The sequence below is a fragment of the Lagenorhynchus albirostris genome, chromosome 7, assembly GCF_949774975.1.
Source record: "Lagenorhynchus albirostris chromosome 7, mLagAlb1.1, whole genome shotgun sequence".
Lineage (NCBI taxonomy): Eukaryota > Metazoa > Chordata > Mammalia > Artiodactyla > Delphinidae > Lagenorhynchus > Lagenorhynchus albirostris.
This window is the reverse complement of record NC_083101.1, coordinates 27,718,358-27,736,318: the sequence shown is the minus strand read 5'-3', so window position 1 is coordinate 27,736,318 and position 17,961 is coordinate 27,718,358. Positions and strand designations below refer to the sequence as shown.

Genomic DNA, 17,961 nt, shown 5'->3' with positions numbered 1-17,961 from the left:
GCATGTATGGGCTCTTTTAGAATCCAAATAAGTCACAACTGAGGGCATGTTCATAGAGCTTTGCTTAAAATCTCTCACTGATTAGTGCATACATGTTCTCAGAAGCTAAAATAGAACCATGTTATAACAAGCTATATTTATGTCATGGTTTATACATAGCTATGTTCCTTCACAACTGAAAGCTGCAGTCAGTATAAACCTGATATAATTGATTCCCTCTTTTTTGGACACAAATAATCTCATAATAATAATAACATACAAAAAGAAAAGAAAATGGCCCAGAATCCCATGACCCTAACAAATCAGAGATTTTTCATTTCTTTATATTTTTTCCTGTTCTCATTCTTATATATATATCTTTTATACAGAGATGTAATCATCACATTAGATATCAATTTTTGGGTTTTTTCCCTTGTACTGTTAAATCATAAGTTCTTCCATACATTAGTATTCAAAGTTATTGTTTCAAATAGCTGCATATTATGCTGTATGTTGATGTCTTGGTATGACTACTTTGTATGAGTTATTAAGCTTGTGCCCCAAATACCTTTTTTAATCTAAGGTTTTGTATGCTGTTCTGAGAGAAGAAATACTCTATTAATGGTGGCATGTTTCGAGCAAAAGTATGTTTGTTTTTATTTTTAGATAGCTTATGGCAAAAATTCATTTTCAGTTCAATGAAGTATATGTTTGTAAGTTTTGCCATCTGCCCCTTGATTGATAGATGTGTAGACTGAGGAGTTTAAGTGTTTGGTTTTGCTTTTAGTATGTGTGTATGTGTGTGTATATGTGTGTGTGTTTCTTTTCAGAAGGGGAGGGTAATGTCTTCTGTTGGAATATGCACTCCACCCTCTGATAAGGCTTGTGGTAAGATGTGCATCATGCCCCATGACGGTCATCTTCATAGCATTAAGCTCACAGCTCTTAGCTCCCATATGATGTGTGGAGGGTGGACTGTATTGCAGTCATATTCACCTTTCATTTGTGTGTTTGATGTGGCATTTATATTAAGTAGGAGTAATTTTTTTTCTGATTTTTTTTTCTTGTGTCACCAGTGCACCTATTCCATTCTTCCATCGCTGTGCTCCTGTGAACATTTCCTGCTATGCCAAGTTTGCAGAGGCCCTGATCACCTTTGTCAGTGACAATAGTGTCTTACACAGGCTGATTAGTGGAGTAATGACCAGCAAAGAAATTATATTGGGACTTTGCTTGTTATCACTAGGTAATTGTTTTTCTCATTATTAGCTATTGCATAGTACTGCAGTAGAAGACTGTTCTTTTAACCAAAATATGAATACTGCTGGGGATACTTGTAAATTGTTTAACTTCCCATAGCCAAAATAATTGTTTCAGAATATATATAGTTATAAATAGATACATATTTTTAAAAGAATATAATATATCTGAAACTCATTTCCCTTCTTTTTCTCTCATTGGAGAAAACTGGTGTATTCCCAAACTTTGATTACAAAGCCTATAATAACCTTTAATATGATAATAGGAGGTTTCTAATATCAGTACCCCTTTGTTTTTAGTTTTGATTCCAAAAGGCTTACTTGCTTATAAAAAGAGGCTACATATTCTCTTTTATATTTCCATCAAAGAGCAAGATTTCTGATATATTATGTTTGGATTATGTAATTTTTTTCATTGCTGCAATTAATATCTGTATTGCTTGAAAAAGTAGGAAATCTCCACTTGTTAGCCATTTAGTTTTTTGGTCAGTAAATAGATAATAAAATAAATAAAAGCAAATAAATTTTATTTTCAACATGTAAATTCCCTATATTATCCTAGAACTATATGTAGCCATATCAGAATTTATAGACTTTTTTAGTTGGGAGAAGTAAACTGTAGTAGGAACCAAACAACTATTTTGTTATATAAGTAAAATGAGTGTTTATGCCTGTTAACACCAATTATAGTCATTGAGAAGTCTAGCTATATTTCTGTCTTGTCATTAGAGAGTATTTTCTTTTTGCTTAGGTAGTACTTGACTCAGTTGAAATAATGCTGTCCATATGAAAAACTATTTCTGTGATATTTGAAACGCTCCCATCTGTTTTTGGTTCCTGTACATTTATTGCAAATGTGAGTACCTTAATAATGTTACCTAGTCACAGATCCCAACCATTTATTTGGCTTTGCAAATGGTCCAAGGAAACTTGATTATTAGTCTAGCTTTATTTAAAAATTTTTTGATTTCTGAAATAGTTGAATACTTGAACCAAGAAAAAAAAATCCAAACCTAAAATAGTGTTAATAATGTTGTTAAGCCATTGGAATTCCATTTTTTATTAGAATGGTTTACTTTTGAGGTTTAAGATCTTTATTCATTTATTTGTGAAATGGGACTTTAGATAATTAAAGATGAACAAATTATGATTTCAGAAATGAATTTCCCCGTGCAAGGGTTAAATCTTCTCAGTTTCTTTTGAGATTTTCACTCAAGATTTTGGCATGTTGGAATTTAGCCTGGGGTGGGTAGAGGAGTTGGTTAAATAACTCAAACTAAGCTTTGCTCCTTTTTTGAAGAGCTTCTTAGTCAGGACCCCTGACCTCAGTTGAGAAGTAACGTCAGAGGAATTTTGGCTTCAGTAGTTTTCAGGATATTATTCTATAGAGTCAGACCATTTCTTGGAGTTTTAGAGGAGAAACAACCAGAAAAAGATAATATACCATCTGGCTTGTTGACCGAACATCAGAGAAGTTGGTCCTGAAACGCATAGGTGACTCAAGGAAGTGTAGCACCTAATTTAACTGATGTCTGTCTACATGTGGTAATTTTTCCGGTCACCAACACGGCATGTCATTCTCTACACTTTGTGTGTCGGCATCTATGTTTGCATGTGAGTTCTGATGTCTTCCTGTGGCAAATCCACAACAGTTCTGTGCTGTTTTTGAGTCACCATATACATTTGCATATATTCTTTTCTGTCATTTATAAACCCAGTTAGGTGCCTTTGGTTTTAAGTGATGCTGTTCAAGTGGTACAAGTACCAAAGTCAAAGTACAAAAGCAGCCAGTTTCCTTTCTTACCTAAATTGGAGTCATGAACTTGTCAAGAGCAACAAATTATTTCCCTAGGAGAAAACAATTGAAAGAGTTTCTCTTTATATTTTCTAAAGTTTTCAAATGATATTCTGTGTGTTCTTTATCTTCCCTGCAGTTCTGTCCATGATTTTGATGGTGATAATCAGGTATATATCAAGAATACTTGTGTGGATCTTAACAATTCTGCTCATCCTGGGTTCACTTGGTAAGCTGCTTATTCCTTTGTGTTTTAGTAATTAGAATTGAGAGTTCAAGTTTGCCTTTAACAATCCCTCAATTCAGAACTGTTTTGGTTATTTTAAATAATTTTCCTCTTGTAAGGCCTGTGAATTCATTGATAAAATGTAAAGACAGGTAAGTGGATTACATTTAAGTTAGTTCACTGTGAGATCACTAAATCAAATAAAATGGGAAGGTCAGTGGCTTTTGGAATGAGAGCAAGTGATATTTTTAAAAGGGGACTAACGTTTTTCTGTCAATATCAGTTGGAGGGGGAGAGTACAACTGAAAAGAAAGGAATTGAGCCTCTGTTCTGCTCCTGCTTTTGAATTTTCACTTGATTCTTCCAGTGCTCCCTGCCTGGCAAATGAAGGGACCCTTTCTTTTTATCTTGCACTTTTTTAAGGCCTAAATCAGCCATTCTAAGGTGTTGAAATTCTTTCTGGTTGAAAAGTGTTCCTGGCAGGATAACTCTGTCGGGGTGGGCGTGTGTTTAAAATTTTGTTACTCATTTTTCTGTCTATTGACATTCTATTTTGTTTTCATTTTAGTGTTTCTAATGAAACCTTCTGGGTTTTCTGTGTTTATTGTCTTAAAAAAAATTTCCCCCTCCCAATTATAAATGTCATACCTACTCATGGTATCTAACTACTTCCATGGTAGAAAATAGAAATATAGGAGAGAAAATAAAAGTTTTATTTCACATGCTACATCTTCTCTTTAAAGAGTATTTACTTTTGCCTTTAAAAATGTCATAGGGACCCACCTTCAGTTCACCAGTGTTAGCATTTGGAATCCAGACCTTGATATTCATATATATATGTATGCGTGTGTGTGTGTGTGTGTGTGTGTGTGTGTGTGTGTGTGTATGTTTGTATATAGTATAAAAACGTTTTAACCCAATATGAAACTCTTTCAGTAGGAGAATTTGCCACCATTACGTTTACCTGGTATGTTTGGTCTTACTGATGTCATCTGTTTTATGTTTTCCTTAAATTTATGCTTCCTTATTTTGTTTTCCCTATCTTTGCTGTATGGAATTGTGTTTTCTTTGGTTATTTTCACCCTGGCTTTGGATGGTATAATTTTATTTTCACTTCTTCAGTTGGTAACGCATACATTTTCATAAAATATTCTTCAGTCTAGAATTCTATAATTATTAAAGGCTGAAATGAAACAATACTTGTTGAGGTTCCCCCCCCCTTTAAATTTGGCATAAACTTTCCTTCCTGTCTAATCCTACTCTCTTCTGCCCACTCGCACTTTTTAGCTCTTGTTAAATATTCTGAGTGTTCGTTATTCAGGTTATTATTAAACTTAAAATATTATTTGTTGTACTATACCTTTTCAAAGAATTTTGCTTACCTTTGCCTTGAGGAGTTTCATAATTATATTTATTTAAGTTCTCCTGTCCTGATTTTAGTGAGAACTACTGGTCCTGTTTTTATTTTTATTTTTTTTTAATTTTTATTTTATATTGGAGTATAGTTGATTTACAGTATTGTGTTAGTTTCAGGTGTACAGCAAAGTGATTCAGTTATACTGGTCCTGTTTCTATAAAAGTTCATTCTTGAGTTCTAAATTTCAGTTCATATTTGTTTTGACTGGAATCTGAGTTCAAGTAACTTATTCATGAAAGACTTATGGGTGGTAATATTCTGAATTCTTGGTTATCTAAGATTGCCTTTGCCTTCACATGTGAATATTGAATTTGTTGCATATAAAAGTCTTAAGATACAGTATATTGCCTTATGTCTGTACTTCATTTCAGAGAAGAACTTTGAGACCAGTCTAAATTTTGTTCCTGTGCCCATAACCTATCTCACTTACCTAGATGTTTATATAATTTTTAACTTATCCTTACAACTTAAAATTTTTGTCTAGTTCAGAATCTTAACTCAGTTTGCCTATGATCTCTTTTTTGGGGGAATCTTTTTCAACTTTGAAAAGTTTACTTTATTTCTATACTTGTTTCTTGTTTCCATCCTGGTGGTTTTCTCTTTAAGATCCTTCTTACTCTCCTGCTATCATCTCCTAAATTATCATTTTAATCCTTTTGTCATTTTCTTTACATTGAGGAAGAACTCTTCAAGTTTATCTACCATATCACTGATTTTGTTTTCCTTGGTGTCAGTCTGTACTTGACTACTTAATTTTGTTATCCCAATTTCATCTTATTTGTAGGTCTTCCTTCTCTCAGCCATCTTCCCTTTCATTTCAGTTTGTAGCCTTCAAATCTAATTCTGTGTTTAGATGATGTCTTAGTCAGTTTGGGCTGCTGTAACAAAGTACCACAAGACTGGATGCCTTATAAACAACAAACATTTATTTCTCACCGTTCTGGAGGCTGGGGAGTCTAAGATCAAGGCACCAGCAGATTCGGCATCTGGTGAGGGCCGTCTTCCTGTTTCCGGCCATCTGATTGCTGTGTCCTCACGTAGCAGAAGAGGGAAGGAGCTTTCTGGGGTCTCTTTTATAAGGGCACTAATCCCATTCATGAGGGCTCCACATTTATGGTTTCATCATCTTTTAAAGGCCCCACCTCCAAATATACCATATTGGGGATTAGGATTTCAGTAGATGGGTTTTGGGGAGACACAGCATTCAGTTCATAACAGATGGATAGCTTTTACAATAAAAGTAGATTTGAATCCCAGCTCTCCCACTTACCAAGTATGTGACATTTGGCATGCTGCTGAAATTTCCTAAATTTCAATTTCATCATTTGCAAAGTGGAGCTAATAATACCCACTTAATGGCATTGTGTTTAAATGTGGTTGCAACTCTTTGTGCTAATTCCTGGCACAAGTTTAAATGTTTAATTAATGATATCTACTGTGGATGTTATGAACAATGCCCTTGATGTCATCATTATTATCTCATTCTATCTTCCTGAACTTCAGGCTTTCTCTCAACTTTTTATTTCTGTTTGTAGAGAACGTATTTTATCCCATTTTTTGAGGATATTAAACAGTTTTCCAAACAGTTTTCTTGTACCTTCATGATTCCAAAATGGAAGTAGCCTTTCCCTTTCTCTGAAATATTCTTCGTAGACTCATGGTTGTTTTGGTTTGTTTAATCATCTTCCATAGAAGAAAAATTCATGCTTAATATTTGCCGACAGGTAGTTGGAATTTCCCTTTGACACTATTCACTCTTGACCTGAGTGCACATGGAGGTCTGGTTGATTTGCATAGATCTCAGCCCAGTTGCTTCTCTCCCAGGCATTCATCTCATCCACCGATACATACACATCTCTACTCTGAATCTTCCGTTTCCTTACCGTGGCCTACGAGGCCTTGCAGTATGACCTGGTGCCCAGCTCCCTCTCTGCACACATCTCTTACTGCTTTCCCCATTGCTCGTTGCTGTAGCTCTAGCGGCCTCCTCTTTTCTTGCCTGCCAGGCATGGCCCGTATCAGCATCTTAGAACTTGCTGTTTCCTCTTGCCTGGAACACTCTTAGATAGGTTCGTAGATGGCTTTCTCCCTGTCTTTGATTCTTTTGCTCCAATATCGTCTCACCCCAGTGAGGCCTTGCTTATATAAAATTGTAATGCTTTCCCAGCACTAGCACTTTCTATCCCTTACTGGCAGCTTTTTTCTTAGATTTAATATACTCTATTTTCACTTGTTTCCTTGTTTTTTTGTTTCCCCATTAGTCTGTACACTGCTTGAGAGTTGATGTTGGTTTTTCACCGCTCTATCCCCAGCCCCTAGAACAGTAGGTGCTGTAGGCACTCAAAGTGTTTGTCGAATGGGTTGAATGAAGGTGTCCAAAGCAGCTCTCTTATATGGAGGCAGGTCTGCCTCCCTCTTCAGTCTAGATCTCAGAATCTCTGAACCAGTCATGGAGATAAAAATTCCCATCTCTAGTGCCCACCGCTCTCCAGCTATCAAAGATTTCCTATTTTTTTTTTACATCTTTATTGGAGTATAATTGCTTTACAATGGTGTGTTAGTTTCTGCTTTATAACACAGTGAATCAGTTATACATATACATATGTTGCCATATCTCTTCCCTCTTGCGTCTCCCTCCCTCCCACCCTCCCTATCCCACCCCTCCAGGCGGTCACAAAGCACCAAGCTGATCTCCCTGTGCTATGCGGCTGCTTCCCACTAGCTAAAAGATTTCCTATCTTTGTTCCTACCTTTGGTGGGAACTACTCATTTGATCTTCATTTATTCATTGTACAAATATTTCATCAACTGCATGAGTGTATCCTCACTAGGCACTAGGGTTACTGTACAACAGAGAAGATCTTTGCCTTCCTCAGCTTCATTGCTGATTTCTGTAACCCTTACTTGCTTCCCATAGGCTCCCTAGTTTAAGCAGGTGCTGAGGCTCTCTTCGTGACCAGTTCCTCTCAGGGGTGTCTGTCCTTGCTGGCTCTCTCTTAGCTTCAGAGCTGATAATAAATACAGTTAAAGGAAGTTTATTTGATACAGTGAGAGATTTGTAAGTGCCTAATGTGGAAGATGTAAGTGGAGTCATTGGCGTTCCCCTTATGCTGGCAAAAAGTTACGGCCACGCACCTCCCAGCCAAATGGATTGTTGCTGTGTTAGTCCACGTTGATGTATAGGAAGGGGCCAGAAAATTGAGGATTTATGTTACACATTTTCTTGTGCCAGTTATTGCAAAAACAATTGTTTTTTTTTGTCTCCAGGTGGCACAGGTGTACTATGGTGGCTATATGCAAAGCAAAGAAAGTCTCCCAAAGAAACAGTTATCCCTGAACAGCTTCAGGTAGCTGAAGACAATCTTCGGGCCCTCCTCATCTATGCCATTTCAGCTACAGTGTTCACAGTGAGTACAGGCCTTGGTGTATCTTTCAGGTTTATGTTTTAATTTCTAGATCATTAATGAAGCAGAAACTCATGCTTAGCCATTGCATGCCTAACCATGATCCCTATTGGATGAAATCTCTGCCCCACAGTGTATGACATACTCAGAAGGCTTCAGAAGGCTCCCCTAAATGATGAGTGCTATTTTATGTGACATTTTATTCTGTGCTGCCTGCTTTTTGAGAGGGAATTTTCACCTAGAGTATTAATTATCATTTTCTAGTAAGAACATACATCTTATTGTCATGAGATAGTGTAATTATAGAAAAGTCTATTAAGAAATAGGCTACCTAGTGTCATTCCATCTACGTATTCACTAAGTATTTCCCATTTTTCCCTTTTAAACTTTTAACAACATTATTTTAAAAAGAGAGGTGAGCTTCACTAACTAGTATAATTATTATAAGAATTGCAGTAAAATTATTCATTAACATGTGGTTCAATAATCTATATTCATATCTTTGGTTCATCTCCTTCTCCTCCCTGAAAAAAGGGGAAAAAAATCTCAGTCCATTTCTTGGAGCAATCCCAAGCTTTTCATTGAGCATTAGAAACTAAAAATAAAGCCATTGTAAAACCATTGGTGCCAAAAGATTTTTGTTTGCTATCGTTGTACAAATATTTATTAATCATCTTTTAAGTACAGTTCTCTGCGCCAGGTGCCAGGGCAGAGTGGGGAGTGACAAAGGATAAATTTGACATGGACCCTGCTTGTAAGGTGCTTTTGTTCCAACAAGGGAGATGAGGTATAAGTTCTCTGTGCTTTTGTGGTCATAGCATATCGTCTTTTCCCCCATTTTCAGAGTGGCAAGCATGTATCTATTTAAGTAAATTAAGAGTCTCATCCTGATGACAAACAACACGTTTTGATTCATAACGAGTGGAAAAAGGGAAAGTAGAAGAATTAATACATCTAGGATATATTAATAAGTTGAGAAACTCTTTTATGTTTAGCTTTAAAAGACATTTTCAATATATAATGAAAAATAAGGGCTGCAAGAGAGATACAGACTGTTAAAGCGTTATTGGGGTTCAGAGAATGATACATCTCCATTTTGGAATGAACGGTTATGTTAAAAATTTTCCACCATTGTTCAGTTTCTGTTTTTACTGCTTAAAACAGTAGCTGGAATCTTTCCATCTGTTCTCTCCTACAGGTTATCTTGTTCCTCATAATGTTAGTCATGCGCAAGCGGGTTGCTCTCACCATCGCCTTGTTCCACGTGGCTGGCAAGGTTTTCATTCACTTGCCACTGCTAGTCTTCCAACCCTTTTGGACTTTCCTTGCTCTCGTCCTGTTTTGGGTGTATTGGATCATGACACTTCTCTTTCTCGGCACTACCGGTAAGAAGACATGTTACTTCTTTCTTTTAGTAATGAAACTGATTTGCATTAAAATATTTTAAAACATCAGAGAGGTATAATTCTTAAGACATTTATGGACTAAGGTCTAACAACCATCAGAATTAGCAATGGTTATGGCTCTTCAATAACATATTCCCCGTTCATGATTTTTAGAAAATCCCAGCAAAGTGAGTCTAAACCAGGTAGGGCCTGAAATCATATCCAGTTTCAAGATGGTTATGGATTTGAAGTAAGTTCCTGTACTGACTCAGACATTTGGATTCATTCTAAGATGAACTAATGAATGCAGTGCTGCTCTGGAATTGCCTCAAACTCCAGTTATAGCCAAAGATCAACTTGCTTCCTTGGGACTTTCTAGTTTGGAAATGACCTGAACCTATGTAGAGCTAGTAGTGATACAGTTCACAGGTAGACTCCCAGACTTGCTTGTAGCCATACTTAATATCAAAGGTTATGTATGTCTAAATGGAATTAGTTATGAGGAGTGGTATAAGGATAGTAAGCTTATATGTAACTTCTTTGGCCATTCAGCACACCATCACCAATTGAAAATAATATTAATTTCTGTACTTTGCTAATAATTTAGGTCTATAATTATTGGACAAGTAGTACCTCTGGAAAAAAATTGAAGTGTTTGAAAATTCATGCCTACACTAAATAACTGATAATGTGGTAGGAACTATATTCAGGGACTTCCCTGGTGGTCCAGTGGCTAAGACTCTGAGCTCCCAATGCAGGGGGCCCAGGTTCGATCCCTGGTCAGAGAACTAGATCCCACATACCTCAACTAAAGATCCCGCACGTGGCAACGAAGATCCTATGTGCCGCAGTTAAGACCCAGTGCAGCCAAATAGATAAATAAATATTAAAACAAAAATCTATATTCAAATAGAACAACTTTTAAAAGCTATATATGATGGCTTTGAGGGTCCCTTAATGTAATAGCTCTGTGATCATGAAGTCAGTGGTTTGGGGATAGGGACATATTGTTGGAAATTAGATTAATCTCTTAGATTTAATAGCCATACTTATTGGTTTATGCTTTATGTGCTCCTTCTTTCCTTCTTTGATATTTTCCTAGGCAGCGCTGTTCAGAATGACCAAGGCTTTGTGGAGTTCAAAGTTTCTGGGCCTCTACAATACATGTGGTGGTACCATGTGGTGGGTCTGATATGGATCAGTGAATTTATTCTAGCCTGTCAACAGATGACTGTGGCAGGAGCTGTGGTAACATACTATTTTACTAGGTGAGAATTTATACTTGTCAGAAAACTTAACTTGTAACTACATGGATGGACCTAGAGGGTATTATGCTAAGTGAAATAAGTCAGACAGAGAAAGATAATAACTTAACTTGTAACTACATGGATGGACCTAGAGGGTATTATGCTAAGTGAAATAAGTCAGGAAGAGAAAGATAGTAACTTTGTATAGTGACCGATGATAACTAGACTTATTGTGGTGATCATTTTGTAATGTATAGAAATATTGAATCACTATGTTGTACACCCAGAACTAACATAGTGTTGTAGGTTAATTAAAGAAAGAAAGAAAGAAAGAAAACTTAAGATCATCTAAGTGGTTTTGTCTAAAGAAAATGGAACTGAGACCGGCAAGAGTTCCATTTCTTTAAAAAGTAATTGGAAGTGAATATAACAAAATGTGTAGTTGATCATTCTGTGAGGTAGGAAAATGGGAGGTTATTATTTTATTCTTTATACTCTTCTGTAGCTTTCTCAAAAAATTAATTAGAACCTCAGGTCATGCTACACTTAAATTACATTTAGCAGAAGAACGAATCTTGTAGTAGTGTCTTATGTACTTTTGCTTTATATAAACGTCCATCAAAGGATAACAAGTCTTTTTAATTTGTATGGATCAGAACAAGTATTGTGACTTCCTTTCCTAACTTCATAGCTGAGCGTACACTACAATAGGCCTTATAGTTTTCTATTATAATGAGGTGCCAGGCCTAACATCTTTTTAAGTTCCATTATCTGATTCTACAATTAACCCCATAACTATTTGCTAATAAGAGCTTTCAAAGCACAGTTTTATTTAACTTAAAGTGTTACAGCATAAGAACCCCATGAAACTACCATAAAGAAATGAAACATTAATTTTAGCGTTTATATTACTTTGCCATTTTGTCATAGAGCTAGAATAAGAAAAATGAACTAATTTTTCACTCTTTTGGACTCTAAACCATCTCTGTGTTTCCATCTTGGTCTTTTATATAGAGATAAAAGGAATTTGCCATTTACACCTATTTTGGCATCGGTGAATCGCCTTATTCGTTATCACCTTGGTACTGTGGCGAAAGGATCTTTCATTATCACATTAGTCAAAATTCCACGAATGATCCTTATGTACATTCACAGTCAGCTCAAAGGAAAGGTAAGGAAAAACCCTTTTCTGGACTTTCTGTGGGCAAATTCCAGAACTTCAGTTCTGCATGTAGCAAAGTTCCCAGCGATATTAAGTCCAAGGGCAAATGTTTTTTTCAAAGTCCTTGCCTAATAGAATCTAATTCTTCCCTTTTGTCTCCCACTCTTGCCCTCTGTAGTTTCCCCAAATGTCCTGTGCTTCTCTTCCTCTGTGTGGACTCAACACGCTTTCTTCCTTGGAACCTCCTTTCTGTCCTTGACTGCAGAAATACCATGCATTTCTACATAGCTTAGCTCAAATGCCCCCTCTTCCTAGAAGCCTCCCCCGAGTCCTCTCACCTCCCAAGTGATGTCTTCTCTCTCTCTTCTCCACTCTCATAGCACTAGTATCTATATCATATTCTGATTCTAATTGTTGTTATGTTTAGCGCTTTTTTTTTCTCCTACTAGATTATAAGTTCCTTGTTGGTCTTATATACCTTATATCTTGTATGCAATAGGTACTAAGTAAATGTTGAATTGAACTGATTAAAAATAATTCAGCCATTACATTTTGAGGAGAAAAAGGGTGAGTGTGGAGGCTTTGAAGCATAGGTTGTGATTTTTCTTAATTTTTATTTTTCTAAAATTTAGAATATTCTATATGATATGGTTTGATTCTTTGGTCTTTAATTATTTCCATTTTTCATTCTTTCCAGGAAAATGCTTGTGCTCGATGTGTGCTGAAATCTTGCATTTGTTGCCTTTGGTGTCTTGAAAAGTGCCTAAATTATTTAAATCAGGTAAAATGTTTTTTTGGTTTTTTATTTTTTTGTTTGTTTGTTTTTAATTGTCATATCCTTTCTATGTTTCTTTTTTTTTTAATTGGGTTATAGTTTTTTTACAATGTTGTGTTAATTTCTACTGTACAGCGGAGTTCCCTGTGCTATACAGCAGGTTCTTATTAGTTATCTGTTTTATACATATTAGTGTATATATGCCAGTCCCAATCTCCCAATTCATCCCCCACCTGGTGCCAAGGTAAAATGTTTTAAAAATACATTTAACATTCACTTTCAAAGATAGGTTCATTGTTTCTTCTTCCAAGATAAAGTTATTGAGCTTAAGTGAAAGATGTTTTGTTTTTCTCATGGTGTTATACATTGTACCTTGATCACATATAACTGTTTCAATCATATTCTTGTTTTTAAACGTAATATATGTTCTTACCAAGGCTTATTATTAATTAATTGTAGTACATTGATAAAATATTATTAGTGTCCATCTTTCAGGAAAGACATTTATCTCTTACCCCTTAATTCACATCCTTTCATCTTTGATTTTCTCTGAGAGTCTGTCTACGCTAGCCACAGTTCTTTAATTCTTTTAATGCTTTTTGAAAGCTTTAGTGAAAAGCTGTTGTGACACTTGCTCCTTTTTGCAACTGTCTACTATTGTTCAAAACTAGCATGCTCTGTAGGCCGTGGGGTTTTTTTTGTTTTTGTTTTTTGTCTAACTGCTGAAGACTATGATACTGGCCTGGAAAATATTATCAAAGGAAGTGCTATTTCTAAGGTCAAATGGAGGGATTGATACTTATGGGGTAACAGTTCTTAGCGGAGTGGGTCTTTCTGTATCTGAGCATGTAGGACTCTCGCTGTGAAATACTCTGTTCATCTGGGTTGGTTTTTTTTTTTTTTTTTTTAAACCACTTTTCTCCAGTCGCTGAAAATCAATTCTGATGTACTGATGCCCTCATCTAATGGACCAAAGATAAAAATTGACTTTCTCACCATTTACCTTTAAGTGATTGCAGGGTAGCATTGCACTTTCCATTCACTCACGGGTAGTCAAAGGGTAGGAGTCCAATGGTGATGGTGTCGAGCTTGCCTGGAGTTTGCTTTATTGGAGTTTTATGGTTAATATGATAAAGTAGATATGACATTTTATTAGCAAAATACATTCTTGTAGCTCATCATACTCTATGGATGTAAAGCATTTGGAAGGTTATTATTAAAATAATTAGTAACAACCACAACATTCTGAAAAATTATGTCCTTTAAAATTTGGTTTGGGACCAAGTCATCTTCATCAAAAAAGTTGATGGATGCACTAAAGATAATCATCATTACATTTGTATCTGTCACTAAATAGCTTATTCTCAGACATATGGGATAACCTCAGCTCTCTGTTTTCAGTTCCCACAGGCACCTTTTGCTCTCGCAGTTTCCAGAATGTTCAGGGAATAACTTGCTTCCAATGCTTGACTGACTCTTACTGATCCTTAATGATTCTTCCTGAGCATCACCTCTAAGGAACTTTCCCTCATTACCCCAGCCCCTCCTCTGACTTTCTACAACACCAGTTCATACCTCTGTGAAAACACTAAGGACACTCTATGGGAGTTGTCTGTTCACTTCATCTCATCCTTTAGACTTTTACGTCCTTAAAGGCAAGACTTATTTTTGTCTCTCCAGAAACTATCACAGTGCCTGGTATACAGTAGGTGGTCTTTAACTGTTTTCTGAATGAATGATTAATCAATGAATATTTGGACTAAAAAAGACTGAGACAGTGATATAAAACTCTAAGAATCTCAAAAAGGATATGTGCAGTTATACTACAGGAAGAAAACAAATCACATCATGTCAAGATGGTCAGTAACCAGGTGCAAACATCCAAAGTTTTCAGCTCATTCCAAACTAAACATTAGTCAGCAGTTTAGTCCCAGCAGTCCTGAGATGTATAAACAAATTACAAGTTGGTCTTTCTTTTATAGGTTTTGTCCATTTTGCATCCTCATTAGGTAGGCATGATGTCTGAAGATTCAAGGGAGGCATCAAAATAGTAGTAAATCAAATATGGGAGCAAAGGTTTAGGGAGAGTGATTCTGAACTCATACCTGGTAGCTCTCTTTGGGAATATGAAGCGTTGCGATATGGGAACTGGTTACCACTGGAGCTTCATGTCTCTTGTTTTCATAGGAATTTTATTTGAAATGAGGTCAACATATTGAAGACATTAGCATACTTCCTGCCATGACAGGTTAAGCATAAGTACCAGTTACCAGTGGAATTTCTTAACCCTTGTTCCTGTGAAATGTTTCAGAGCTGGATAGGCACCCATCTGTTTGAAGTGTTTAAGATGATAGGGGTCATGGTGGTACTGCATAAACGAGCTCCAGAGACTTTCCTAAACTTTGAGAAAACAGGATAAGAGTATGATCTACTAGTGCAAGAAGGGACATTTTTAGTGCTGTCACACACATTCGGCAGTTGTGCGCTTAGTGCTCTGCTAGAGATGAAGCCACAGCTGGCACCAGGATGATGGAGTCGACGCACACCTTTCGTTTTGTCTCCTGTATTTTATTTATCATTGCTTTCTGAAAATGAAGTTCCTTTTCCCATACACATAGGATTGAGCCCACACTTTTATAGCCTTGTTGGAGAAGGTACAGTGGATAATTGGGGGGAGGCCCAATAAAGAGAGCCCAGATGTTGAAGACGTGTTTCAATCCCCAGCAGTGTAACTGGCAAGCTCCGTGAAAGCTCTGAGTCTCAGTTTTCTTCTTCAGTAAGTGGAGAAAAATATACCTGTCCTCACAGGCTTTAGGTTAGGATGAAATATAATGCAGATAAATCAGCTCTTACAGTGTCTAACTCTTGGTAGATACCTAGTAAGTGTTGTTATCGCTCTCCCTCCACCGCATTCTATTTTTTTATAAAGAACTCCCTGTTTTACTCTAAGATAACAGAGCTATGACAAAGAAAATTCAAAAGGTAGTTCTACAAATGAATCTATTTTCTGTAAAAATAAATGTAATGTAAGATACTTAAGAGTTTGGAAAACCAAGACAAGAACAAAACATCACCCATGATCTCACCATGCTAACGTAACACTTTTGTTACCGGCCAAACGGCAATTCCTCTGTCCTGGACCTTCCGAAGGAGAGAACTCAGTCGAGAGACATAGAGCAGTTTTAAGCAGCAGCAGTTTTATGAAGCAAAGCGAGAATATCCTCCCAAGAGAGAGAAGGGGAGCAGGCCGTCCAGAAATCAGAAGCAGCCCGCAACGGGCGTAGGGCTGGTTTTTCAGAGTGGTGGAAAGTCCCTCCTTGTGTCTTGCGTCATTTGACTGCCGAGGTGATTGACAGCTTTAGGTTATATGACTTTTCTCTTTGTGCGCAGGCGCTTACCCACAAGCACCCAAGCGAAACGCCGGGGGACATGGGCAAAAACCGCAATGCTAATTTATTATAAATACGGCATAATGAACCGCGGGTTTTACTCTGAGGCACCTTTTAGGTCTTGGTGAGCCTACGTCAACCTGTGCTGGCGGGTTCGTCTTGTTTGGTCTTCATAAGGCTGGAATCGTAGCGGTCCTTGACCGCAAAAAGGGAAGATCTCTGGGCATGTTCTGATCACCCGTGTCCAGGTCGGGGAGGGAAAGATGACCCCGTCCAGGACAGGGCGAGGAGCCGCTCATGTCTAACTACCTACCACTTTCATTAAAATACTTATCATTAGCTTTGAGAAAAAGTTTGCAGTATTTCACTTCAGTTAATGTCTGATAAGCTCTAAACCTCATATGTAAAATGGGGCTAATAAGAATATCTGTAGTGGGACTTCCCTGGTGGCACAGTGGTTAAGAATCCACCTGCCAATGCAGGGGACACGGGTTTGAGCCCTGTTCTGGGAAGATCCCACAGGCCACGGAGCAACTAAGCCCATGCACCACAACTACAGAGCCTGTGCTCTAGAGCCCACGAGCCACAACTACTGAGCCCGCATGCTGCAACTACTGAAGCCTGCGCGCCTAGAGCCCATGCTCCGCAGCAGGAGAAGCCACCGCAGTGAGAAGCCCGCACACCGCAACGAAGAGTAGCCCCCACTCACTGCAACTACAGAAAGCCTGTGCGCAGCAACGAAGACCCAACACAGCCCCAGAAATTAATTAATTAATTAATTAAATTTAAAAAACAAGAGTATCTGTAGTGCCAGTTACCGTGAGGATGAAGAGAGTCTACAGTGCTCTAAGCGTGTGCTCAGTGAGTGGTGAATCTTATTCTATAGTACTGTCCACAGTTAATTTCTTTTACATTTTTATAATGTGCAGCAGTTATATTTTTTATTTTCTCTTGTCAGTTCTGTTCAGCTTTTCTTTCATGGTTGCTTACTTGGCTTTTATACTTAGAAAAGTTTTCCCCACCTCAGGATCAAATAATTATTCTAGCATTTTTTCATATAGTCCTTTAGAGATTCCCCCTTTTTAAAAGGGAAAAAAAAATTTTTTAGTTTATCTGGGATTTAATCAGTTGTCCCAGGACCAGTTAGTGATTAATCTATCCTTTCTTCTGCTGTGAAGTGTCAATTTGATCGTGTATTAAACTCTTACATATCATACTTGAGTCTGTCTTTGGGCTTTCTTTTCTGATCTGTTCTTCTACTGGCACTGTTTGTTTTTAATTTAAAAATTTTTTTGAAGTATAGTTGATGTGCAGTATTATGTAAGTTACAGGTGTACAGTACTAGAATATTTAATTATACTTCATTATATATCTCAAGTATCCTGTGATGCAAATCTCTCATTCTTATTTTTCAAAGATTTCTTGTCAAGTCACCTGTTTATTCTCTGAAGTTATCTTTAGAGTATTCAATAGAGTACATTGAAAACGTAATACTAATTATAATGCCAGGTAACACTTACTGAGCACTTACCATGTGCCGTGCACTGTGGCTCACACTTCACATGCAGAGTCTCTCAGTTGGAGTTCTGTTTTGTGTAGTACTCTCTGGAAATGGTTAACAGTGAGTTAGTTAAGGTCCCTTTGCATCATTTTCCTCCTATCCTTTCTTCTGCTGTCAACTCCTGATGTCAGCATGCAACCCACAGTCAAAATCCTGGAGCAGGACTGGACAACACAAACCCCTGCAGGGCCGGTTGAAGTCCGTTACATCACTTCTGTGAGTGAGTGCAGCAGCCAGGGTCTAAAGCAATAGGGAGCAGTAGAGAGTGATCAACTGGATGGTCACTTTCCATCCAAAGAGGGCCATCACTACTTAGCTCTGGGATACTGTTTGCCATGTGAGAATTTATAGACAGTTTCTAA

General features: G+C 37.2%; 1 protein-coding gene across 7 annotated transcripts in view; it reads left to right on the top strand.

Moving 5' to 3' along the window:
• The window catches only part of SLC44A1 (solute carrier family 44 member 1), a 212,778-nt gene that overhangs the window by 115,610 nt on the left and 79,207 nt on the right, over positions 1-17,961 (top strand). For all 7 annotated transcript variants that reach the window (XR_009541529.1, XR_009541531.1, XR_009541530.1 and 4 more), the window contains exons 6-12: positions 1,056-1,225; positions 3,173-3,262; positions 7,944-8,083; positions 9,279-9,465; positions 10,568-10,733; positions 11,727-11,883; positions 12,572-12,655. Coding sequence is in view for 4 of the 7 variants with exons in the window: in XM_060154708.1 (XP_060010691.1) it covers positions 1,056-1,225; positions 3,173-3,262; positions 7,944-8,083; positions 9,279-9,465; positions 10,568-10,733; positions 11,727-11,883; positions 12,572-12,655 (994 nt within the window). In the remaining 3 variants the exon portion in view is untranslated. The remainder of the gene's footprint in view (positions 1-1,055; positions 1,226-3,172; positions 3,263-7,943; positions 8,084-9,278; positions 9,466-10,567; positions 10,734-11,726; positions 11,884-12,571; positions 12,656-17,961) is intronic.